Here is a 20,317-nt window from a genome sequence, read left to right as displayed (position 1 = left end):
ATATCATTTCCATTTGCAGCACACTATTCCATCCCAATGTTTTCAAAACGTTGTTGACCCGGGTATAATTATCACTTTTCTGGTCCCATTTGTGCTTGTTTGATCCAAGCTATCTGGGTCCATCCATCATCAGCCCATTATTTTATTTTGCAAAAAATCGTTTATTTATGCTGATCTAGATGGTGTAACTGTTTGAACCTTCGACCCTGACAATGGTTTGTTGACTAGTAACTTTTTTGTATATATATATATATATATATATATATTTGTAAAATCTGAATTACAATCCCCTCCTAGTCTACTAGCAGCTTCTTCTATAACTCGCATCCTGCCTATGAATTTGGCATTAATCCACGGGCAGGATTTAGTTCACCCCTAGAAATCTTAACTCCACCCTAAGGGTGGATTGAACTATAAAAACCCTTATATTTTAAATACTTTATTATATTTGTGAAGATGTCATAGACCAATCCATTGGTACCAGGTAATTGAACCACTGATCTGCAACTCAGAGGTAAAAACCGTTCTATTTTAGGATTGATTTTTAGATATTGTTTCATACTGCTGTTGCAATGAGCAATGAACTAACTGAGGGCTGACTTGGTGGTGTGTTAGCTGGTTTGTTCTAGTGTTGACGTAAAATCAAATCTCACAACTAACCTAGGAAAAAAGGGGTAAGGGGAAAGTTATTAATGGTACCAAATAAAAAAAAGATGATGTTCAACTTGCAAGAAAGGAAAGTTATTAATGGCACCGAATATTGTGTCTCATCTGGCCATCCCATTATATAACACCTAGCCAGTGCTTTAATTTTAATTCGCATGAGTCCAGATTTTTTGTTCACACAAATTCTACTCATGTCTATCCACATAACATCGCAGTCACACATAGAGTTCATCCAAGAGATATTCCCAATTCAAGAGAATAATATATTGTGGATAGAATTCTCGTGGGCAAGAGATCCGAAATCTGCTAAGCCAAGTTTGATTTTGTTTTTTTAAATAATTAAAAACAGCCACCACCACCACATCAGCTATAATTTGTATTGGTTTTGATGATGCGGCAGTTGTTTTCTGTTTTGAAAAACAAATCTTATCCCCCAGGAGTCGTTGAACCACTACTCAAAGCAAAGGCATGAGAAATGGGAATAATTGAAAGTTGATGAACGTTGGAGGTGTTTTCAGGATTTTTGGGAGCTATGTCTAGATCTATTCCTTTGTCTTTGTGCAATAAATGGTGGGAGCAACGATCAATATCCAATCCAAAATCCCCCAATGGATAGTTTGGATAGTCCAGTGGATAAGAACTTTTAGCTCGTTGACGAATATAGCCTTCCTTCCTCCTCCTCCTCCTCCAATTATTTATTACCATCATTACCCTCCTTGAACTGAACTATCGAAACTCATAAAGACAAACCAGCAGTTTACTTTTGAATGATCCTAAGGGTATTATGGTAAAAGTGCTTTCAATGGATTTAAGTCATTCTGAATGCTTGTTAGCGTTATCCATTCCATTTTCTCCTCTTTCTCTCACCTTCTCTCCCTCGTCAACCGAAACAGCTATATGGGAATTCGCAGCTGAGACAAGTGGTTTCTTTGTAATTGCAAGCTGGATGCAACCATGTCTTGCTTTAATGGCTTTCTCTCTTTCTCTTCTCTCTCGATTTCTCCCAAATTGACTTTTGCTTCTTGCTCAAGATCCAACTTCAGAATTCGATGTGCTGTGGGAGGTAGTTTTCTTCCATTTCTTTTTCTTTTTCTTCTATGCGTCTCATTTTCTTTTTTCTCATTTCGAATTATTTTCAGTTTTCCTGCAAGTCGTAGATTTTACTTTTATTCTCGGTTTAGATGTTAGTTTTGGTCTCATGCATTGCTTCAGATTTCATTTTAAGCTGTCCCGTAATGGAACTGAAATCCGCCTCCTCTTTCAGAAAAGTTTTTCTTCCCCATTTTTACTTTCTGATTGGATAATTTAAGTGACAGGATGAAATAGAGAAAATGCGAGAGCAATACCAGTTTTTTATACGATTGTAAAGATACCACTGATAGGAAATTTACACAGTGCAAAAAATGCGTTGTGTGTGTGTGTGTGTTTTGATAATTTAGGTTTCATAAATGGAATTTCACCAAGTAATGAAAGATAAATTTTTTGTTATTTACGTTTTTTTTCTCTTCTATTTATTTTTCCTAAAACCCACAGATCTGTTTATTTTTCCTAAGGCCAAAAGAATAACATTTTCATCTTACTTGAAATTTAATTGAAAAAGTCAACGCAACTCATCCCAACTATATGAGGTCGTCGTCTACGCAAAACCTGTTTTATCAGTGCAGAGAAGGGCCAAATCCTCTATTAGATTTTGAGTTCCAGATCTTTTCTAACCACCTCAATCATATTATGACTTATGAGTTGGTTTCTATTCGAAGATTCAAAATTTTGTTTGGGCTTCTCTCCACTAGCTGCTATCTTCTACTTCTAAAGGAGAGCCCAGTACACGGGGTTCTTTCCAACGCGAGGTCTGGGGAGGGACAGATGTACACGCAGCCTTACCCCTGGCACATACAGAGAGGCTGTTTCCAAGATTTGAATCCTGGTCACCCAGGTCGCAGTGAAGCAACCCAACCATTGCGCCATGCCCACCTTCACTAGCTGTTATCTTCTACTACACAAAATATTCGGTTTCATTTGAAAGTTATATTTACTTGGTATGCTTTTTGTGCTCAGATATTGGTAAACTATTAACCTTGTATCCTTGCATTGCCTTTCCAGAGACTGTTGCAGAGCCACAAATCATCACTGCTACTAAACCTCTCTTACTAAATGCTGCTCGAGGGGAAAAAGTTGAAAGACCCCCTGTTTGGCTTATGAGGCAAGCAGGGAGGTACATGAAGGCAGGTTTGACAGCAGCTGCAGTTTTAGTCTTTTAGATACTATAAGTTTTAAGCTTCATACCCTTTAAAAGTATATGCACAAACAACTGGAGATTTCAAAATTTAAATACGACTCCCTCCAAGGTTTTATCTTCTGGAAAGATAATCTCTTGGAATCATTAGATATGGAATATTATCTGATGGTTAAAGCATCACCTAGGTATTGACTAGGCAACCACCTATGCATTTTAGATGTCAATCGCCTAGGCTACCAACTAGGCAGGTGGTGTTAAACATCTTAGGTGGTGTTTTCCTTTTTGGCGTGGCTGTGTTTTATGGTTGCATTATTGCATGGATTTGCCACATAATCATGCTGGATGAAATAGGGAAAAAAGGGCAAAAAAAGAAAAAACATGTTTGCTAACTCCCACGCTTTGTGCCTAAAACAGCAGCACAACACCTAGAATTTCATGCTGGGTGTGTTGAAGGGAACACCTTTTTGATGTTTTGACAATTCAGGATGTGTTGCAGCAATGCTCCCTCTGATGTGGTGCATTGAAAAGTGAACCACTAAACGCTTTAATGCGTTGTCACATCCTAATTTTCAAATGCTACATTTCTGTTGTTTTTACCTAATAGGTATACTAGAAATGTTGCTACAAGTAGCAAAACAGCAATACCAAAAGGGTAGCCATGCTAAATTCCATCTTTGTGGGTGGGGGACAATTAATTATGCCCCTTTATGTATTGATATGAACTTGTGTAACTCATCTATGTGCACATGCATTTCCCTTTAAACCAGGGAGGTTATTCAAAAATCTTGTAATTTTTCAAAAATTCAGGTGTAAATTGTCATTTAATTATCTACCAAATAATTTGTGATTTAATAGTTTACGGTTAATATGTAACTACATAATACTTATATGGTTATATACATACATTATAAAATATGTACATATTTATTTATTCAGCTTTGTTGCCTAGGCATTAGTTAGCTGCCTTAGTTGCACTTATTGGCATGAATTTGTCTTATATTCACTTGTTTAAATGAAAGCAATTACTTCATGGTAAGTGGAGGTTCAGTGCCAGAAAAAATTTTAGAACTAAATTCATGATAACAAATTGACCTTCCCCCCATCTTTTCTCATCCCACTTTCATCCTTTTTGCAGACTATTCTGATCACCACATCCAGAAGGTTCATGATGGTGTCCTCCCTAGGTGGACAACAGTGCTGACCTCCTTATGCTAATTCCTTTGGATTGACACTTTGGATCTGTGAGATAGATGGGATTGTGGAGCTTCCTCTATAGTGATTGTAGCCCATGTAAATTGGAATATAATATTCCAATACAACGGTTTTTCCAAATGGGGCTACAGTTCGAAGTGTGAAAGCCAAAGTATTATATTAAACTGTTACTGAGATATTCCTACTGAAGAGTTATATAGTTAAAAAAAAGAGTTATAAACTTCAAAAAGATAACTCCATTCTCCACCCAAGGAGGATGCCATCATGATTCCATTGAGGATGTGGGCTTGGAGTAAATTGTGGTTTTTTGGTTGGTTAGTTGGTTGAAGAAACTAACAAGAATAGTATTTAATTCCCTACCACTGGCACTGACTACAAGTTCTAATATCCTATAATTTCTTTTCTTTCTTTTCTTTTGTTTAAAGGTAAAGTAAGTATCCTTTTTTAATAGAGAGTGTGCTTCATGTACAAGTATACCTATAAAAGTAAGGTTTTCTAGCACCACTTCCTTCTTTCTATCTTCAAGAATTCATGTATTTTGCTTATCCCATATCAACCAGATAACTGCAAACACAAATATGTTTCCATATGATTTTCCTTCTTGTACTTGTAATTTACCCTTAAGCTTTCAACCACTCAAATTCTTCCAAATTGAGCAGATAAAATATCATTTAACTCCAAAATATCTCAGAAGAATGGGGCCGGATGTAAAATCTGAAATAGGAACACAATAGGAAATGATTGACAGATTCATTCCCTTGCTCATAAACTGGTCTACCTTGAGACATTTCCCTAAAGAAGTTCTCAACACCAAACACGTTATTTCCTATTATATGTGGAAAGAACTCCATTCTAAGTTGCTTGGATGTTTCCCAATGGTTGAAGACCTCAATCTTCTGGAGAAGAATCCCTGCCATTTATAAAAATTTTGGTTTCACCAATAGAAATTGGGTGGTTCTGTAGCTTTAGGAACACAAACATCATATTATCTGTATGCAATGTGCCTTGAACTTTGGGCACCGAAGAAGTGTATCCCAAAAGAGCTTCCCTCTTGTCAACCCAATAGGTATCCCAATAGGCATACCTCAGAACTGGTCTGAATGAGGGGTTGAATATCAAAGACCACACCTCTCTGATATGATAACAAGAGAAATACTAAATAAACTCGAGTAGTGCAATTTGTGTGTGCATTTTCATTATCCATGAAAAGGACAATACACCAGAAGCACTTTGGTCAAATAATTATGGTTGGTGTGTTGGCTCTTTTCACATGTGCATGCCCTGATTGCTTGGGAAGCGCCACTTGAGTTTTGGGCCTTTCGATATAATTCCCCTGATAACAAAGCCTCCATGGCCTACTAGACCTCTACTCAACCAATGAGCCATGGATGCATTTAATATTTTTTATTTAAAATTGAATAGAAATTCTGTACTTCAATTAAAATAATCTTACATTTCTTGATACTCATATATGCAGTCGTAATTGTCTTGTAAAAACTTTTTGAAAAGCAAATTCTTCTGTGGGCATGTTGTCAACAGTCACAGTGCAGTTTGTGAAACACCTGCACTGGCAACATACTGCCATTGTGATTATTTCTATCCTTAAGTGTGATGCTATGTGCCCATTGACTTTCTTTTTTCTATTCTGACAGAGTTATCAAATCATCTGCGAGAAGTATCCTTCATTTCGTGAAAGATCAGAAAATGTTGATCTTGTAGTTGAAATATCTCTACAACCATGGAAAGCTTTTAGGCCTGATGGGGTAAGTTTGCCTTGCTAGGAATCATTGCCATTTAACGCTTTTTAGAATAAGAATAGCTTCATCTGAATATAAGTCTTTCAAAGCATGGTCTGTATTCTTGCTCCAAGCAAAATATAAGTCTTTCAAAGCAGAGAAGGTTTTGTCAGTTGCACAAACCCCAAATGCATGGTTGGTCTAGATTTCTTCCTAGACCAGGAATTTGCAGATGAGGAGGCTATATAATACACTGCCTATTTTGGTTCCTCTGTTACCTTGCACTTCTAGAGTAGATTATTGGGTGGAATATTACTACCATCTATGATTACCACATTGAACATTGTAGCTTCAGTTCTGAAATTTATGTTTGGTCTTCAGGGAAATGGGTGAACCATGAGTTGAGTTTTTCTCTTTATGTTTGATGTTCAGGGAGTGCTTGATGCCTTCTCTGACTGGATTTCTGGTTCTGAATGCTTGAAATTTCTGCCTCTTAAGACACCTCAGTCATGTTTTGGAATTCTATATCATATGTCTGATGTTCATTTTGTACACACAAACTAGGAATTCTATTTCATATGTCTATTATTTCATTTTATACGCACATGCTTCTAAATAGTACATTTCTTTGTTTTTGCCACTATTTCATTGTTTTTCATCTCATGTTTGTGTTGCTCTTTGACAGGTTATTTTATTTTCAGACATTCTTACACCTCTTCCTGGAATGAATATACCTTTTGATATTGTAAAAGGAAAGGGCCCTGTTATATTTGATCCTCTATGGACAGCTGCTGATGTTGATAAAGTGAGGGAGTTCATTCCTGAGGAATCAGTTCCATATGTTGGGGAAGCACTAACAATCTTGCGGAAAGAGGTATGTTGTGGCATATCTTCTTTATGCTTCTTGAAATTTAAATCTATCAGTTTTTATTCCTGTTTCTTCTCCCTTTTCAAAGCAGATACATATCCAGTGGTATTGCATCATGTTGCTCCTATGATGTGCTTGATTTGTATCATACATCATCATTATCATCTAATACTTGTCTCAACTATATGGGGTTGGCTACATGAATTGTGTTCCACCATTTCATTCTATTCAGTGCCATATCCATTGTTAAATTATGAGCCCTTGATTCATATCTTACTACAACCAAAGTCCTTTTTGGTCTGCCTCTAGCTCTTCTAGTCCCTTCAACTTGTAACAGATCAGTTGTTTCAACTGGTGCTTAGATGGTTTTTCTGCAACATGTGCCACATAATTAATAAAAGATCTTGCAATTAGATATTACTAGTTTTGTGAGGGGTAAGGGGTCAATGTTTATAGAAAAGACAACCAGAAGGTTTATATATGTAGCGCCAAAGTCTAGATTTATGAGGGTTGAAGGGTTAACATTTTTATTATTTTATAGAGGATAAAAAAAAGCCAAGTTAAAAGGCATTTCCTTAGTTTCATCAAATGCCATAGTTATTATTCAGTAAATCACGCCTTTTTCTTTGCACAATGGAAACCCCATTCCGTCTCTGTCATATGACAATCAGTACATGTACCATTGCAACATTTGATTACCATCCTTATTTCCAGAATATGGATGTTTGTTCACAGTAATGTTATTTGTCTTCTGTCTTTCTTGGAACTTTTCATAAAAAATAGTGTGAATGTGGAACCTGGTCATAAGCATAGGAATTAAAAAAAAACCCTAAGCATAAAAACCTTACAAATCCATCTTACACCACACATCTGGAATATTGTGTGGGGATCCACTTGTACTGACAGATGCAGGTCCAATTTAAAATGACACAATATTCCAGATTTGTGCCATATGGTGCTTTTTAAGGCATACATCATCATCATCATCATCATCATCATCTTGTCCCAACCATATAGGCTACATGAATGTTGTTCTAACATTCTGTTCGGTCCAGTATATTTCTTATTAAATCATTACCGAGAACAAAATATGGGTCCTTTGAATTGTATTCTTAGCATTGTTTTTTAATTAAAAATAAAGTTGTGCGCCATGTTTATCCTTGTATTTCCTTTTCAGGTAAACAATGAATCTGCAGTTCTGGGTTTTGTAGGGGCTCCATTCACCTTGGCATCCTATGTGGTGGAAGGTGGTTCATCCAAGCACTTCACAAAAATAAAGAGGCTAGCCTTCTCAGAACCCAAGGTAACTTTGTACTTGTTTTCTAGTTTTGTCCTACCCACTCATGCTGTAGCATTGAGCCTACAACTCGAGTATATTTTATAGTGTCAAACATGGAGTATTGGATGCAAAACTCTAGAAAACGAATGTAAATCTGTAAAATTGTGCCATAAATCAGTTTAGAAGTTCAGGTGAATGATGCTAGTAAACTAATAAACAGGATTGGTAGGAATTATAGTTATGGTCAAGTTAGCAGGGAATGTGTGCAAATGTTTGTTCAACCATGCTTGTGGAATTTGAAAGAACAAGGTATAGGAGAATCCTTCCAGATACAAAAGCAACCATCTTAAATTCTCATAGTTATGCACATGAACAAAGAAGAGAGCAGCATTTGGTTTAATTGAGAACATGTATTAGGGGTTGTTTAAGAACTTATATTGGTTTCACTAAAGGCACATGATGCATTTCTAATCTGAATGGGCATAGAATGCTGTAAAATCTGAATTATCATTGCAAAGGTTTTTCAGGTTTTATTGCTAGTCCTAGCCTGCCAGAAGTCTTGATGGTTGTAAGCAAGATCTGGGTTGAAATTCCGTATCTACTCTTCCATTCACCGACCACCCAAGAAAAGGAAATAGGAAAGAAAAAACGTTGGTAAATAATTAAAGGAGAGAGACTTTAAGGGAATGTTGCTCTAATAGAAGACTATCCTTTTCCTCATTTTCTTTTTACTAAATTAAGGTGGGGTAGTTCTTATTTAAAATGGAAACTTAATATTGGAGTGCTTGTTTTACACTGGTGCTACTGGTTACTGGATCTCGGTGTTTTGATTGCAAATTTCCGAACTTAATGTGAGCTTTGTGCTTTCAATATTTAGTGTAAATTTTGTATTTGATACTGAAAACAGTAAAATAAAACCTTATTTAATTCCTGGCAATGGATATTCTTATTGACTAATTGACTGACATAAGTAGGGTGTGCCTTCATCGAATTTCCCTAATTATGAGCTGTCCTGAACAAGTATAACCAACCAAATCTTGTCTGTGGTAGAAAAGAATACTTTCAGATCTAGGTCCTATAAGGATTGGGTCTCTATTGACATTCAGCTTCTTTTCCTAAAACAGGTATTACATGCACTACTGCAGAAATTTGCAACCTCTATGGCAAAGTATATCCAGTACCAAGCAGACAAGGGAGCACAAGCTGTACAGATTTTTGATTCATGGGCCACAGAGCTAAGCCCAGTTGATTTTGAGGAGTTCAGTCTACCATATCTAAAGCAAATTGTGAATTCTGTGAAACAAACCCATCCAGATCTCCCACTAATCCTTTATGCAAGTGGATCTGGAGGCTTGCTTGAGAGGCTACCTTTGACAGGTGTGGATGTTGTTAGCTTGGATTGGACAGTTGATATGGCTGAAGGTAGGAGAAGACTAGGAGCTGATGTGGTGGTTCAGGGGAATGTGGACCCGGGCGTCCTTTTTGGTTCGAAGGAGTTTATCACTAATCGTATCAATGATACTGTAAGAAAAGCTGGCAAAGGTAAACATATATTGAATCTTGGCCATGGGATTGTTGTAGGAACACCAGAGGAGAATGTTGCCCACTTCTTTGATGTCGCCAAGGGAATTAGATACTAAAAGCAAGAGCAACCAATTTTCCATATTCTTCTTCTACAATATTAACTAGGCTTAAATTGTTTTTTGCCCTGGTGCCTTATTGCTCGTCAGTTTAGTTCCATTTTATGGTAGAATATCTGGTTGAAGGAAACTCTGACTCGTTGGTCTGATGTCCAGACTCCGGTTATAGAGAGTTAGGTTTAGATATGTTGGAGATTATGATGCCCTCTGTTCCAATGAAAGGAATATGGTTTTAACTTGAAGTCTGTTCAACTGTTTGACGTTTAAGGGTCTTTGTTTTTGTTTTTTGTTTTTTTTTTTTGTTTTTTTGTTTTTTTTTTGAGAAGGCAGTTAAAAACTGTGTTCGTATGTGCATTTTAGCTGCAAAAAGGAAAAAAGTCCTTAAAATAGGGAATGTAAAATGCAGCCTAAATTTGTTAGGTAGTTAGTTGAGATGCACTTTTGGTCCTGTTTGCTTTTTGGTAAATTATTTATCTGGATAAATTTTTTCTGAAAACACTTATCTGTGCAATTGTATTTATCCATGTTCTTTTATTTCATAGGCAAATAAGATGATAATTATAAGCTTTTAGCCATAAAAAAACTATTATTAAAAGAAATAATCTTGTATGTGTTTGGGTCCGTTCACATTTTTTGAATAAACATTTGGTACTTGTGGCTGCAAAACTGAGATGCACAAAAATGAAATTTTCTGAAACAATAGAGATGCACAAAAATCGATGGAGATGCACATTTGGTGATACATCAACAAAGTGCCAATAAATGTCTACCCATTTTAGAAGTTTCAAAATGAAGTTTTCTGAAACAATAGAGATGCACAAAAACCGATAAAGTTTTCTGAAACAATAGAGATGCACAAAAATAAATCTTTTATAAATCCCACAAAAGAACTTGTTTGTTCCATCTCTTTCCGTCACAAAATTCAAAATAACGGACCCTTTGTCTTGTACTGCATGGGTGTAGCGTGCTTGAGTTTGTTCCTCTGTGGGGGGAGCACGATGTCTGTGTGCTTTTCCATCCGATTGCGGGCATTCAAGTTTGTTCGTCGAACTGATTGTTGTGAAAATTGGTAGTGATTAGTGAAGATTTTGCAGGCGATTGGGCGAAGTGAAACTTGTTCCAGACAGAAATTACTAGATCTTGATTCCATAATCTATTAGCAGCAAATGATTAGGGCCATCTATGGGTCTGATTGACCTGCTTAGACCTGAACCCGTTTGATCTTGTTTCACTGGGTTATCTTTAGTCCAATTAAAGATTTGAATGTATTGTCCCAATGCACAGACAGGTTTGACTTGTTTCATATAAAATGTAAATATATTAAAGAAAGGTCATTTATTAAATCACCTCTATACAGAGCAACCACTTTACTAAGAAACATTTGTATTCTTGTCTCAAATGGTCACATGATCACTTAACCTGATTAGAAAATGTTTAAACATGGCACCATGGTTTGTTTGTTTCGAAAACACCCTTAACACTCTATATTAAGCTTTTAAAAAGAAACTATATTTGATTTTATAGAATGAAGAGAAAACAATGGTATCTGCATTCAAAAGCGTATCTTCCTTTTTTTTCTATGTAAAGAACAAAATTAACTGAAGGAATGGTTATTAGCATTTTACCAAGGTAAAGAAAGACAGATATTTCTAGAGAAATATTTATGATGTTGGCAGTTGAAAGGGGTTTGGCCAATCAAACTCCCCTTGATGAAAACCCACCCACCTGATTTTTATTACGATAATGCCCGTTGATTGGTTATATGTTCTTCTTTCTTTCCATCATAGTCAAACTTTTTTATTTTCTTTTGATTAAATTTATTTTAATAACATTAGAATTAGTATTTTTATTTTCTACTGTCAACGGAAGAAAGTTGATTAAATAAATCAGTGACAAACCATGGGGGTGTTTAGTAAATGAGATAGATCAAGGTTCAAAATATACATATTGTATCGTGACTTTTTTGATACATTTCTATAGAGAGTGTTTCGGGTCAGATCATGGTTCAGAGGATAGCCGGGCCTTAAACTGACACCTCTAAACTAGATTAAAAAAAAAAGCACTGATACAGGTCGATACACTTATTGGCGTATTGGCCTGTATCGATACTTGAACCTTGAGCTAGACAAATGGAAAGCAATATGAAATTGATTGATGAGCATACGATACAGCTTATAAAACTTGACGTCGAAATTTTGAATTGGGTGTTACTAGCCGTGTGGGGAATCCATCTCTATTAGTACTCTTTACTTCAAGATTAGTGCCATGGTTTCTGAATTTTAAAATAGGATAATTCAGCATTCAAACTTTAAAATATGTCAATTTAGTACTTACCATTAATTTGTGCATTTAAAAAGATATAATGTCCTTCAAGTGTCATTTAATTTTCTTTTTCAACCATCCACATGTAAAAAATGAACAGTTCAAGGTTCAAAATATCGATATGCCCAATACGCTAATAGGGGTGTATCGGGCGAATCGATACACAATTTTGTGCCTTTTTTTTAAATTTTTTTTCAAAATCGGTTCAAGGGGGCCGGTTTAGGGCTCCTCCACCCCTTGAACTGGTCAGACCTTGATACACCCACTATAGGGGCGTATCAGAAGGGTCCTGGAATGATACATATTGGCCGATATGGGCCGATACATATTGATACTTTGAACCTTGGAACGGTCCTAAATTCTTGCCTCTTCTGCTAAAAAAATTCAAGGTCATCAAAACGTCCACCGAATCCCAACTTTCTTAAATAGAAAAGTAAATAATTTGAGACTATTCATTTTTTGTCAATATTTGAATGATTAATAAAAAATTTAAAAAACATTTAAAAGATATTTATCTTTTTAAATGCCACTTAATGACTAATTAACGGCAGATATTAGATTTACACATTTTAAAAATTATAATACTTAATTATCGCATTTTAAAGATCATACACCAAAAGTGACACAGGCCCAGATTACAGGTATTAATGGGGAATTTTACCTAAAATAAAAGAAAGGAAATAATATAACTTGTAAGCCAAGGCTGTGTATATCCTCGTCACCATTTAGGGTTGACAGCTGTTCATAAGATGCTCACGTCACGCAGCCCCAAATTCCAACAAATACAAACAGCTGTCCAGCGCTCATAGACAATGAATGATTATTTCTTATTTGAGACACTCTTTAGACTTGTGTCGTGGACAAAATGATCCGTTGTCTATTTTGAAAAGAATTCTAGAAAAAACGTAGATATAACACAAGGTTTGAGTACGCGCCACGCGTATGCTCCAGATACGATAGGACTGCCACGCGTCGGATGATGTCACCAGGGATGAGACTCCAGATCTTTCCACTCTAGGAGGGTATTTTTGTAAACATATTTACCTCGTCCGCTGGATTCTGGAATTCTAAGATTTTTTTGGAAGGTCGGACCGCATCGCCGCAGAGGTTGGCTGTTCATTCAATCTTCAATAAACAATATTGGTATTAATTATTATTCGTCATATTGGTAATTTTGGTCCCTTGATAGGAGAATATCAAGAGTCGGTTGTTTTCTGATTTCTCTCTGCTTCTTTGAGAGGTGCCGCATCTCATTCTCCGTTGGTGGTGACTGGTGGTTGTTTAAGGTGCTTCTCTCCAAGTCTCTCTCCAATTAAAGGTAAACTTGTTGAGTTCCCCGATTCCGATGTTCTGTATTTGGATCTTATGGAATTTCATATCTTCTTCATAGCTTTTTGATATTCTTAGAGAGATTTCTGGTTTCCTACATTTCATTTTCTTCTTTGTGGATGGTGGGTGAGTTTATAAAAAACTATAATTTTGTTTTCCTCCAGGTTGAAGCTGGATTAGCTTGCGTGGTTTACGTCCGTTTTTGTTTTGTGTTTTCTCTATGTGGATGATTTTGTTGTGGTCGTTCGATTATGTGAGGATTTATTCAATCCTCTGTTCTTTGCTTTCATGAATATGTTCTCCACTCCAGGATTTTTCTTTGTAAAAAGCTTCCACCTTTGGTTTTGATACGAGTCTAGGTCTCTTTTTTGCAGTGAAAGTGTTCGATAGCGTATTTGTGTAATTGCAGGAGATCTGATTAGCCATAACTTAATACTACAATTTACAGCAGTTCTCATTGTGCTTCCCCTTTACATACAACCAAAATTGTGATTTTTTTCTTTATTTTGCACTTGTTCTATGCCAGTGCGAAAGTCTTTTGTTTGTTACTTTCTTTTATAACATTTTTCCTGTATGAAGTTCTTTCCACTTCAGGACTCATCCATGTTTAGACAAACGGTTATTCTGTGATATTTTGGGTAAATAGTTATATCAGTTAAGATCAATTCAGCAAGTTTTGTTGATCTTTTATCTTATTGAAACTTAGGTTGTCTTCTATGTCTATTCATTCTTTTGTACTAATTTCCTTTTTCTTTCCTATTTCTTCTTGTAAAGTTTGCACTATAACCATTGATCATTTATTTCTCTTTCAGGTCTATATCTCATATTTGTTGGAAAATCAAGCTCTTCACAGTTCCCTTGATCTGTTATTTGGAAACCATCCAAGATCTGGTAAACTTGTCCATTTGATTTCAGTGGTCACTGATAAACAAACTTCAGGGAATGCTGAAAGATGTGCTTGAGCACCAGTATTTACATCTCTGAGGGCAATGAGGTTCTAGCTCTGTTTGAGCTCCCTTTGTTCATCCTAGATGAGATTGGACATATAATCCACAGCGCATCTTGGCTCCATGTCCAAATGAGCAATGGGGCTCTTCGTACAAAGCTTGTTGTATTACATCATGACCTTTGTGAAGATGGTTGAGCTCTTTCATTTATAGGACCTCCTGCTCCATGAATAACATATATTTTCTTTAGCAGGATAACTAGTATTAGTGCAGATCAGTATTTGTAACTATAATGGAAAATAAAGGGAGTGTGTTGATGCAAAGGTACGAATTAGGGAGATTATTAGGTCAAGGTACCTTCGCTAAGGTTTATTATGCAAGGAACCTTAAAACTGGACAGGGTGTGGCCATTAAGGTAATTGACAAAGAGAAGGTACTGAAGGTTGGGCTGATTGATCAGATTAAACGAGAGATTTCTGTAATGAGACTAGTTAGACACCCAAACATCTTGCAGCTTTATGAGGTTATGGCTAGCAGAAAGAAAATTTACTTTGTCATGGAGTATGCTAAAGGAGGTGAGCTTTTTAACAAGATATCAAAGGGCAAGCTCAAGGAGGATGCTGCAAGGAAATACTTTCAACAGCTCATAAGCGCTGTTGATTTCTGTCACAGTAGAGGCGTTTATCACAGGGATTTAAAACCTGAGAACCTACTGTTGGATGAGAATGGGAATCTAAAGGTTTCTGATTTTGGATTGAGTGCCCTTGCTGAATCGAAGCGTCAAGATGGTTTACTTCACACAACTTGTGGGACCCCTGCCTATGTTGCTCCAGAAGTGATCAACAGAAAAGGGTATGATGGGGCTAAAGCCGACATTTGGTCTTGTGGGGTAATCCTATTTGTTCTATTGGCTGGTTATCTTCCATTTCATGATTCAAATCTGATGGAGATGTATAGGAAGATTGGTAAAGGAGAGTTTAAATGCCCAACCTGGTTCCCATCTGAAGTACGAAGGCTGCTGTCAAAGATGTTGGATCCAAACCCTAATACTAGGATATCCATTGCGAAGATTAAGGAGAATTCTTGGTTCAGAAAGGGGTTTAACTCAAAATCAGCATTAGTTGAAACAGAAAGCAAGGAATCAGCGCCTCTGGATGTTGACACAGATTTCGGTCCTGAAAATAGTGGCACTGCTACTGAGCCAAAGCAGGAGTCAGCAAAGCTTACCCACTTGAATGCTTTTGATATCATCTCTCTTTCGACAGGATTTGACCTGTCTGGTTTGTTTGAGGAACCCGACCACAAAAAAGAAGCACGTTTCACATCCAGGCAGCCTGCCTCAGTCATCATCTCGAAGCTGGAGGGTGTTGCTAAGCGCTTGGGGCTGAAGCTGAAGAAGGATGGGGGGTTGTTGAAATTGGAGGGATTAAAGGAAGGGAGGAAGGGAGTGTTGTCAATTGATGCAGAGATATTTGAGGTCACTCCAACTTTTCATTTGGTGGAGGTAAAGAAGTCCAGCGGTGATACTTTGGAGTATCAGAAGATACTGAAACAGGATATGAAGCCAGCTCTCAAGGACATTGTTTGGGCTTGGCAAGGTGATCTACAGCAGCAGGAGCAGGAGCAGAGCAGTTAGAGCATGCCTGGTTCCTTCTTACTTTAAGAATGTATTACTTGTTTATTTAATCTTTTGCTTTTTACGATTTCCTAAATTATGTGGTTCAGTGTCTGTTTTTGACAAGTTGTCTTCATCTTTGCGAGACTGTATTGTGATGGTATGTACGTGAATTTGCAGTTTACGTTTGCTTAAAGATTTTGTGTAACTAATGTCCCAATACCCAATACCCCAGATAGCTGGGAGCCTGGGATCAACAACATTTGGGTTCCTTCGGTGAGCTCATTCATGATGTTAGGATGATTTTTAGAACTCATAGAGGCTTCAATGAAAATCTCTCATGGGGCATGCCATATTTGCTATTCCATTTTCACACTTTTGGTGGCGTTTCGATTATCATTGTGTTTTTTGTGCTTGATATCACAACGATGTCAGCGTCACTGATGCCAATCTGATCAAGAATTCTTGAGCGATTATTTTTATTGTGAGGTCCGTGTCTTAGATGGATTGGGCTGTTGTGTTGACCGTTGAGACGTCAACTTGTGGAGTTTGTTGCAGACTTAGGTTGTCCACTCCTGGTCGTTGTGGGACGGCGCGGTTCAAACGTCAGGCTACACGGCCGGCCCACAAAATGATTACAAACGATGACTACTCGTTTTAATTTAAAAATCATGATTAAAATGTGAGACAGACATTTGTATTTGTTTGTGTAATGCCTACGAAGTTGGTCAATTCGTAGAATCTAAACGATGGCTCATAACGTGTGGTTTGTGTCATATTTTTCTTGGGTCAAAACACGCAATTAATCGCGACCAATCACCCAGTATGATAGAAGTGGTAACCAATCATCAAAATTCACCGGGTTTTAATCGGTCAAACTTCAAACTTCGAAGTTCTTCGAACAGTATCATATCTTTCTTTACTTTAAGCTTGGAATACGCCTTTCTTTTCCCTGCATTTCCGTTATTTCATGGAAGAATAGTTATCTATTGTCCTATAAAACTAAACGGAAATTTTAACCTACAAGTAGTAGCAGAGCTATGCCGGTTAGTGAAGGCAGTTGGTTCTCTCTTCTCTCTTGATCCTTTCATGGTCCTTGTTATTGGGCCCCTGATTCCAGCCAGTGTTTCTCTTTCAATGGTATCTTTTCGACTGTAGCATTTGGTCTCTTGTAAATTTCTGGGAAACCTTTTAGCCCTACAAAAGTTCTCCATGGGATCTGCAAATTATGCTCATCAACGAAAGAATTACTATTTGCTAATCTTTCTCATACAAATGATACAAGGGTCCATTTGGTTTGTGGGAATAGGGGTTGGTTTCACACTTTCAGCCGAGCTTTAACCATGGTTCAACTGATATTACAGAAATGACATTTTAGATGTTAAAATGCCTAAAATGTTCACCGATATGACACTGATATTACAGTGACATTTTCAGCCTAAGCTTTTACCATTGCACCAAGCAAAGGCCTGAGCTTTTATCATTCCACCAAACCTGTAATTTCGAATTGGAATTCACGGATTCACTCAATTGATTAACAAAAGAGTTACTGTCTGGATTTGCAAAATACATTTTAGCATTAACAGGCATTGGAACTCACCAATCCATTCATTCCTTAGGCATCCAAAGACAACCCTAAGAACGTCCTCATCATCTTCAAGGTCACTCCTACGATCTGGATTCTCCTACCAGAGGCCTCAACAACTACAAACAACTTTTTCCATGATTCCACATAGATAACACAACCACTCAATCATTCAACATGCACCATCTTTTAAGTATCAGAACCAAATTGATTAAATATGGGCTGCAAATATTCCATGACGTACAGCAAGACACGAGACCATTTTCTCCATCTCATCTGTACCAAACACAAAATGAATGGCATGGCCCCTTGCATGGCTTAGTATGTCATTATCTGATTTCAAACCCTTGAGATAAGGTAAGCTTTTTTTTTTTTTTTTGGGGGGGGGGATTATTTTCTGAAACATCCCTCCACTTCTCTGACTTTTTCTTAAACTTACCCTCACTTTTCAATACCTCTAGAGGCCTTCCTTTCAAACATTTGCTGTTAGAAAGTGTTTGCAAGATTACAATGACCCTTTGTTCAGACTCCATCCTTTCAACCAAAAATTCAAGACTAGGTCCATCCATTCACTAAAATTGAACTCTTGATGGGCAAATGGAACCGTCGGTGGGTTGTGAGATGAGTGGTCATGAAATAAACCAACAGTCTTTTTGTCATATAAAATTAGTTATTAGGGTAGACTGGCTGGTTAAGGTTAGTTGTCTTTAAAAAATAAAAACTGTACACATGAACCAGTTCTGTTATGATCTCTAACATTAACATGATAGAAAGTATGTTTGTTATAAACAAAAGCATCTGACATGGGCTCGCTAGAGGTATCAAAAATGTGGGGGGAGTTTCAGATGATAACCCTTTCTTATGTCTTTGATAAGGCAAACATGCTCTGCATTATGGATAACCCAATAGGCAAACATACTCTACCACTGTGCCCATTGTCATTATAGAGATGTAGGCAAACTGCTATAGGAAAACTCAGTCCTTTTAAATTGTAGATATAATTGCTTTTAGGTGTGGATGATAAATCCATGCTTCCTTGTTCTTGACAAAATTTATGAAATCTCAATGAGATGGCTTTAACATCTACATTGAAGAAGTGATTGTACCTACAATTTAATAGGAGCCAAAGTTCTCTCACTGCTATAGTGTTTCTCAATCACGTAAGACTTTACTAGCTAGGGTTACAGAAAAGCAACAGTAAAGTAACAGGGTAGGAAGGGTCCAAGATTAGTCAAGCCCACTCATGAGCCAAGACAGAGGTTCATACCTCAAGGTTATCCATTCAACAGATATGAGATATCCTCCAATTGGAGCTTTCTCCCAAGTAACTTGTATCCTGGGAAGGTTAGCTAAAAACAGCTGACAGAATGCTCTCTCATTAGTTTTGCAGGCTATCAGAAAATGAATAATTTGGTTAGGCTCTTTCAGCACTTACACACAAGGAATATGACTGCAGTATAACTCTTAACTAATTAAATATTAATTACAAGTTATAACCCTTAATGGTTAAGGAACTAAAACAGAACAAAACCATACAAAATGTATGCATGCCATGGATCAACTTAGTGAAAGGCCGTAAGTGATTGTCACGGCCATTTGGAGTCTTGGGAGAGGTAGACTGGATGTAGACCTAATCTTATGACATTCTTTTGCATAAAGTGTCCACTCTTAGACTCGAACACAAGTTTCACACTTTCAGCCTGAACTTTTACCATTGCACCAAGCAAAGGCCATGATTCGACTGATATTACAGAAATGACATTTTAGACGTTAAAATGCCTAAAATGTTCACTAATATGATACTGATACTGCAGAATGACATTTTCAGCCTAAGCTTTTACCGTTGCACCAAGGTATATTGGTAAAAAGCTTTTACCATTGCACCAAGCAAAGGCCTGAGCTTTTACCATTCCACCAAACCCGCAATTTGGAATTGGAATTCATGAATTCACCCAATTGATTAACAAAAGAATTACTATCTGGATTTGGAATAATACATTTTAGCATTAACAGGGATTGGAACTCACCAATCCATTCATTCCTAAGGCATCCAAAGACAACCCTAAGAATGTCCTCAACATCTTCAGGTCACTCCTACAAACTGGGTTCTCCTACCAGAGGTCTCAACCCAATTCCCACATCAACTACAAACAACTTTTGCCATGATTCCACCTAGATAACACAATCACTCAATCATTCAAAATGCACTATCTTTTTAAGCATTTCAGGTGTTGTCTCATGACTTTAGGCCTGATTGGATGGATAGCAAATGAGATCTTCAGGAAAACTATGGGAGATAATGTGGGGATCTTTCTTCTGTATGCATATGTGTAACAATAGTTAACGATCAAGGAATTAATGTTAGAATAGTTTTTTAGATCAGCAATTAATGTTATAATAGTTTTTAGTCCAAGTATCATATTCCATTTGTCAAGGTGCAAAGCATCCATATCTCTCTTCCCTCTCCCAACTCTTGTCATTCTACCCCATTTAGGTCTCTTTGACACCCCATTCTCTTTTCTTTTCATCTTTGTCTAATACTATAGTTTTTCATAATTCCTCTTTTTCTTCATAATTAACATAACTTTTATTGATTATCAAAGAAAAAATGATAACAAATTATCAAAAAGAAAAGAATGCATGATAACATACGATATATAGAATACCCGGCATTCCTTTTATGAGGTGGGCACCTGTCCCCTTCCCTTACATTAAATATCTAATACAAAATACCCCAATGCAGCTCTAATCTATTTGAAGGTGCCAACAGGCTCAGTTTGTAAGGTCTCTGATTGGTTCCAGCAGAAACTCAGGATCAAATTCCCACCTTTTTTTTTTATCCGCAACAGAAAACATAGCTTTATTAATTAGAAGAAAAAATT

At 36.9% G+C, this 20,317-nt stretch overlaps 2 protein-coding genes across 3 annotated transcripts; both read left to right on the top strand.

The window, feature by feature from the left end:
* Window positions 1–1,492: 1,492 nt before the first annotated feature.
* Window positions 1,493–10,133, top strand: HEME2 (Uroporphyrinogen decarboxylase). Of its 2 annotated transcripts, none has more exons than XM_088968871.1 (6): window positions 1,493–1,729; window positions 2,767–2,888; window positions 5,767–5,877; window positions 6,536–6,724; window positions 7,896–8,021; window positions 9,122–10,133. In XM_088968871.1, exons 1-6 carry the CDS (start codon window positions 1,621–1,623, stop codon window positions 9,635–9,637), a joined length of 1,173 nt encoding a protein of 390 aa, XP_088824997.1. In that variant the 5' UTR covers window positions 1,493–1,620; the 3' UTR covers window positions 9,638–10,133. The 2 variants fall into 2 exon arrangements, with proteins under 2 accessions (XP_088824997.1, XP_088824998.1); XM_088968872.1 differs by lacking the exon at window positions 1,493–1,729 and adding an exon at window positions 2,424–2,648.
* A 2,856-nt stretch (window positions 10,134–12,989) lies between these two features.
* Window positions 12,990–16,046, top strand: LOC148868070 (SOS3-interacting protein 1). The gene is made up of 2 exons (XM_088968870.1): window positions 12,990–13,277; window positions 14,101–16,046. Exon 2 carries the CDS (start codon window positions 14,528–14,530, stop codon window positions 15,869–15,871), a length of 1,344 nt encoding a protein of 447 aa, XP_088824996.1. The 5' UTR covers window positions 12,990–13,277; window positions 14,101–14,527; the 3' UTR covers window positions 15,872–16,046.
* Window positions 16,047–20,317: the final 4,271 nt, after the last annotated feature.

Source organism: Nelumbo lutea, chromosome 2 (assembly GCF_056320005.1).
Source record: "Nelumbo lutea isolate HS-2025 chromosome 2, American lotus-T2T, whole genome shotgun sequence".
Classification (NCBI taxonomy): Eukaryota; Viridiplantae; Streptophyta; class Magnoliopsida; order Proteales; family Nelumbonaceae; genus Nelumbo; species Nelumbo lutea.
Note: the sequence above shows the minus strand (reverse complement) of the source record. Positions and strands in the feature narration are given on the sequence as shown.

Excerpts from the sequence above, each read along its gene's own strand:
- HEME2 (XM_088968871.1), top strand. The coding sequence starts at position 1,621 with ATGTCTTGCTTTAATGGCTTTCTCTCTTTCTCTTCTCTCTCGATTTCT. Across the intron at positions 2,889-5,766 it reads AAGCAGGGAGGTACATGAAG|AGTTATCAAATCATCTGCGA; the intron begins GCAGGTTTGACA and ends CTATTCTGACAG. Across the intron at positions 8,022-9,121 it reads TAGCCTTCTCAGAACCCAAG|GTATTACATGCACTACTGCA; the intron begins GTAACTTTGTAC and ends TTCCTAAAACAG.
- LOC148868070 (XM_088968870.1), top strand. The coding sequence starts at position 14,528 with ATGGAAAATAAAGGGAGTGTGTTGATGCAAAGGTACGAATTAGGGAGA.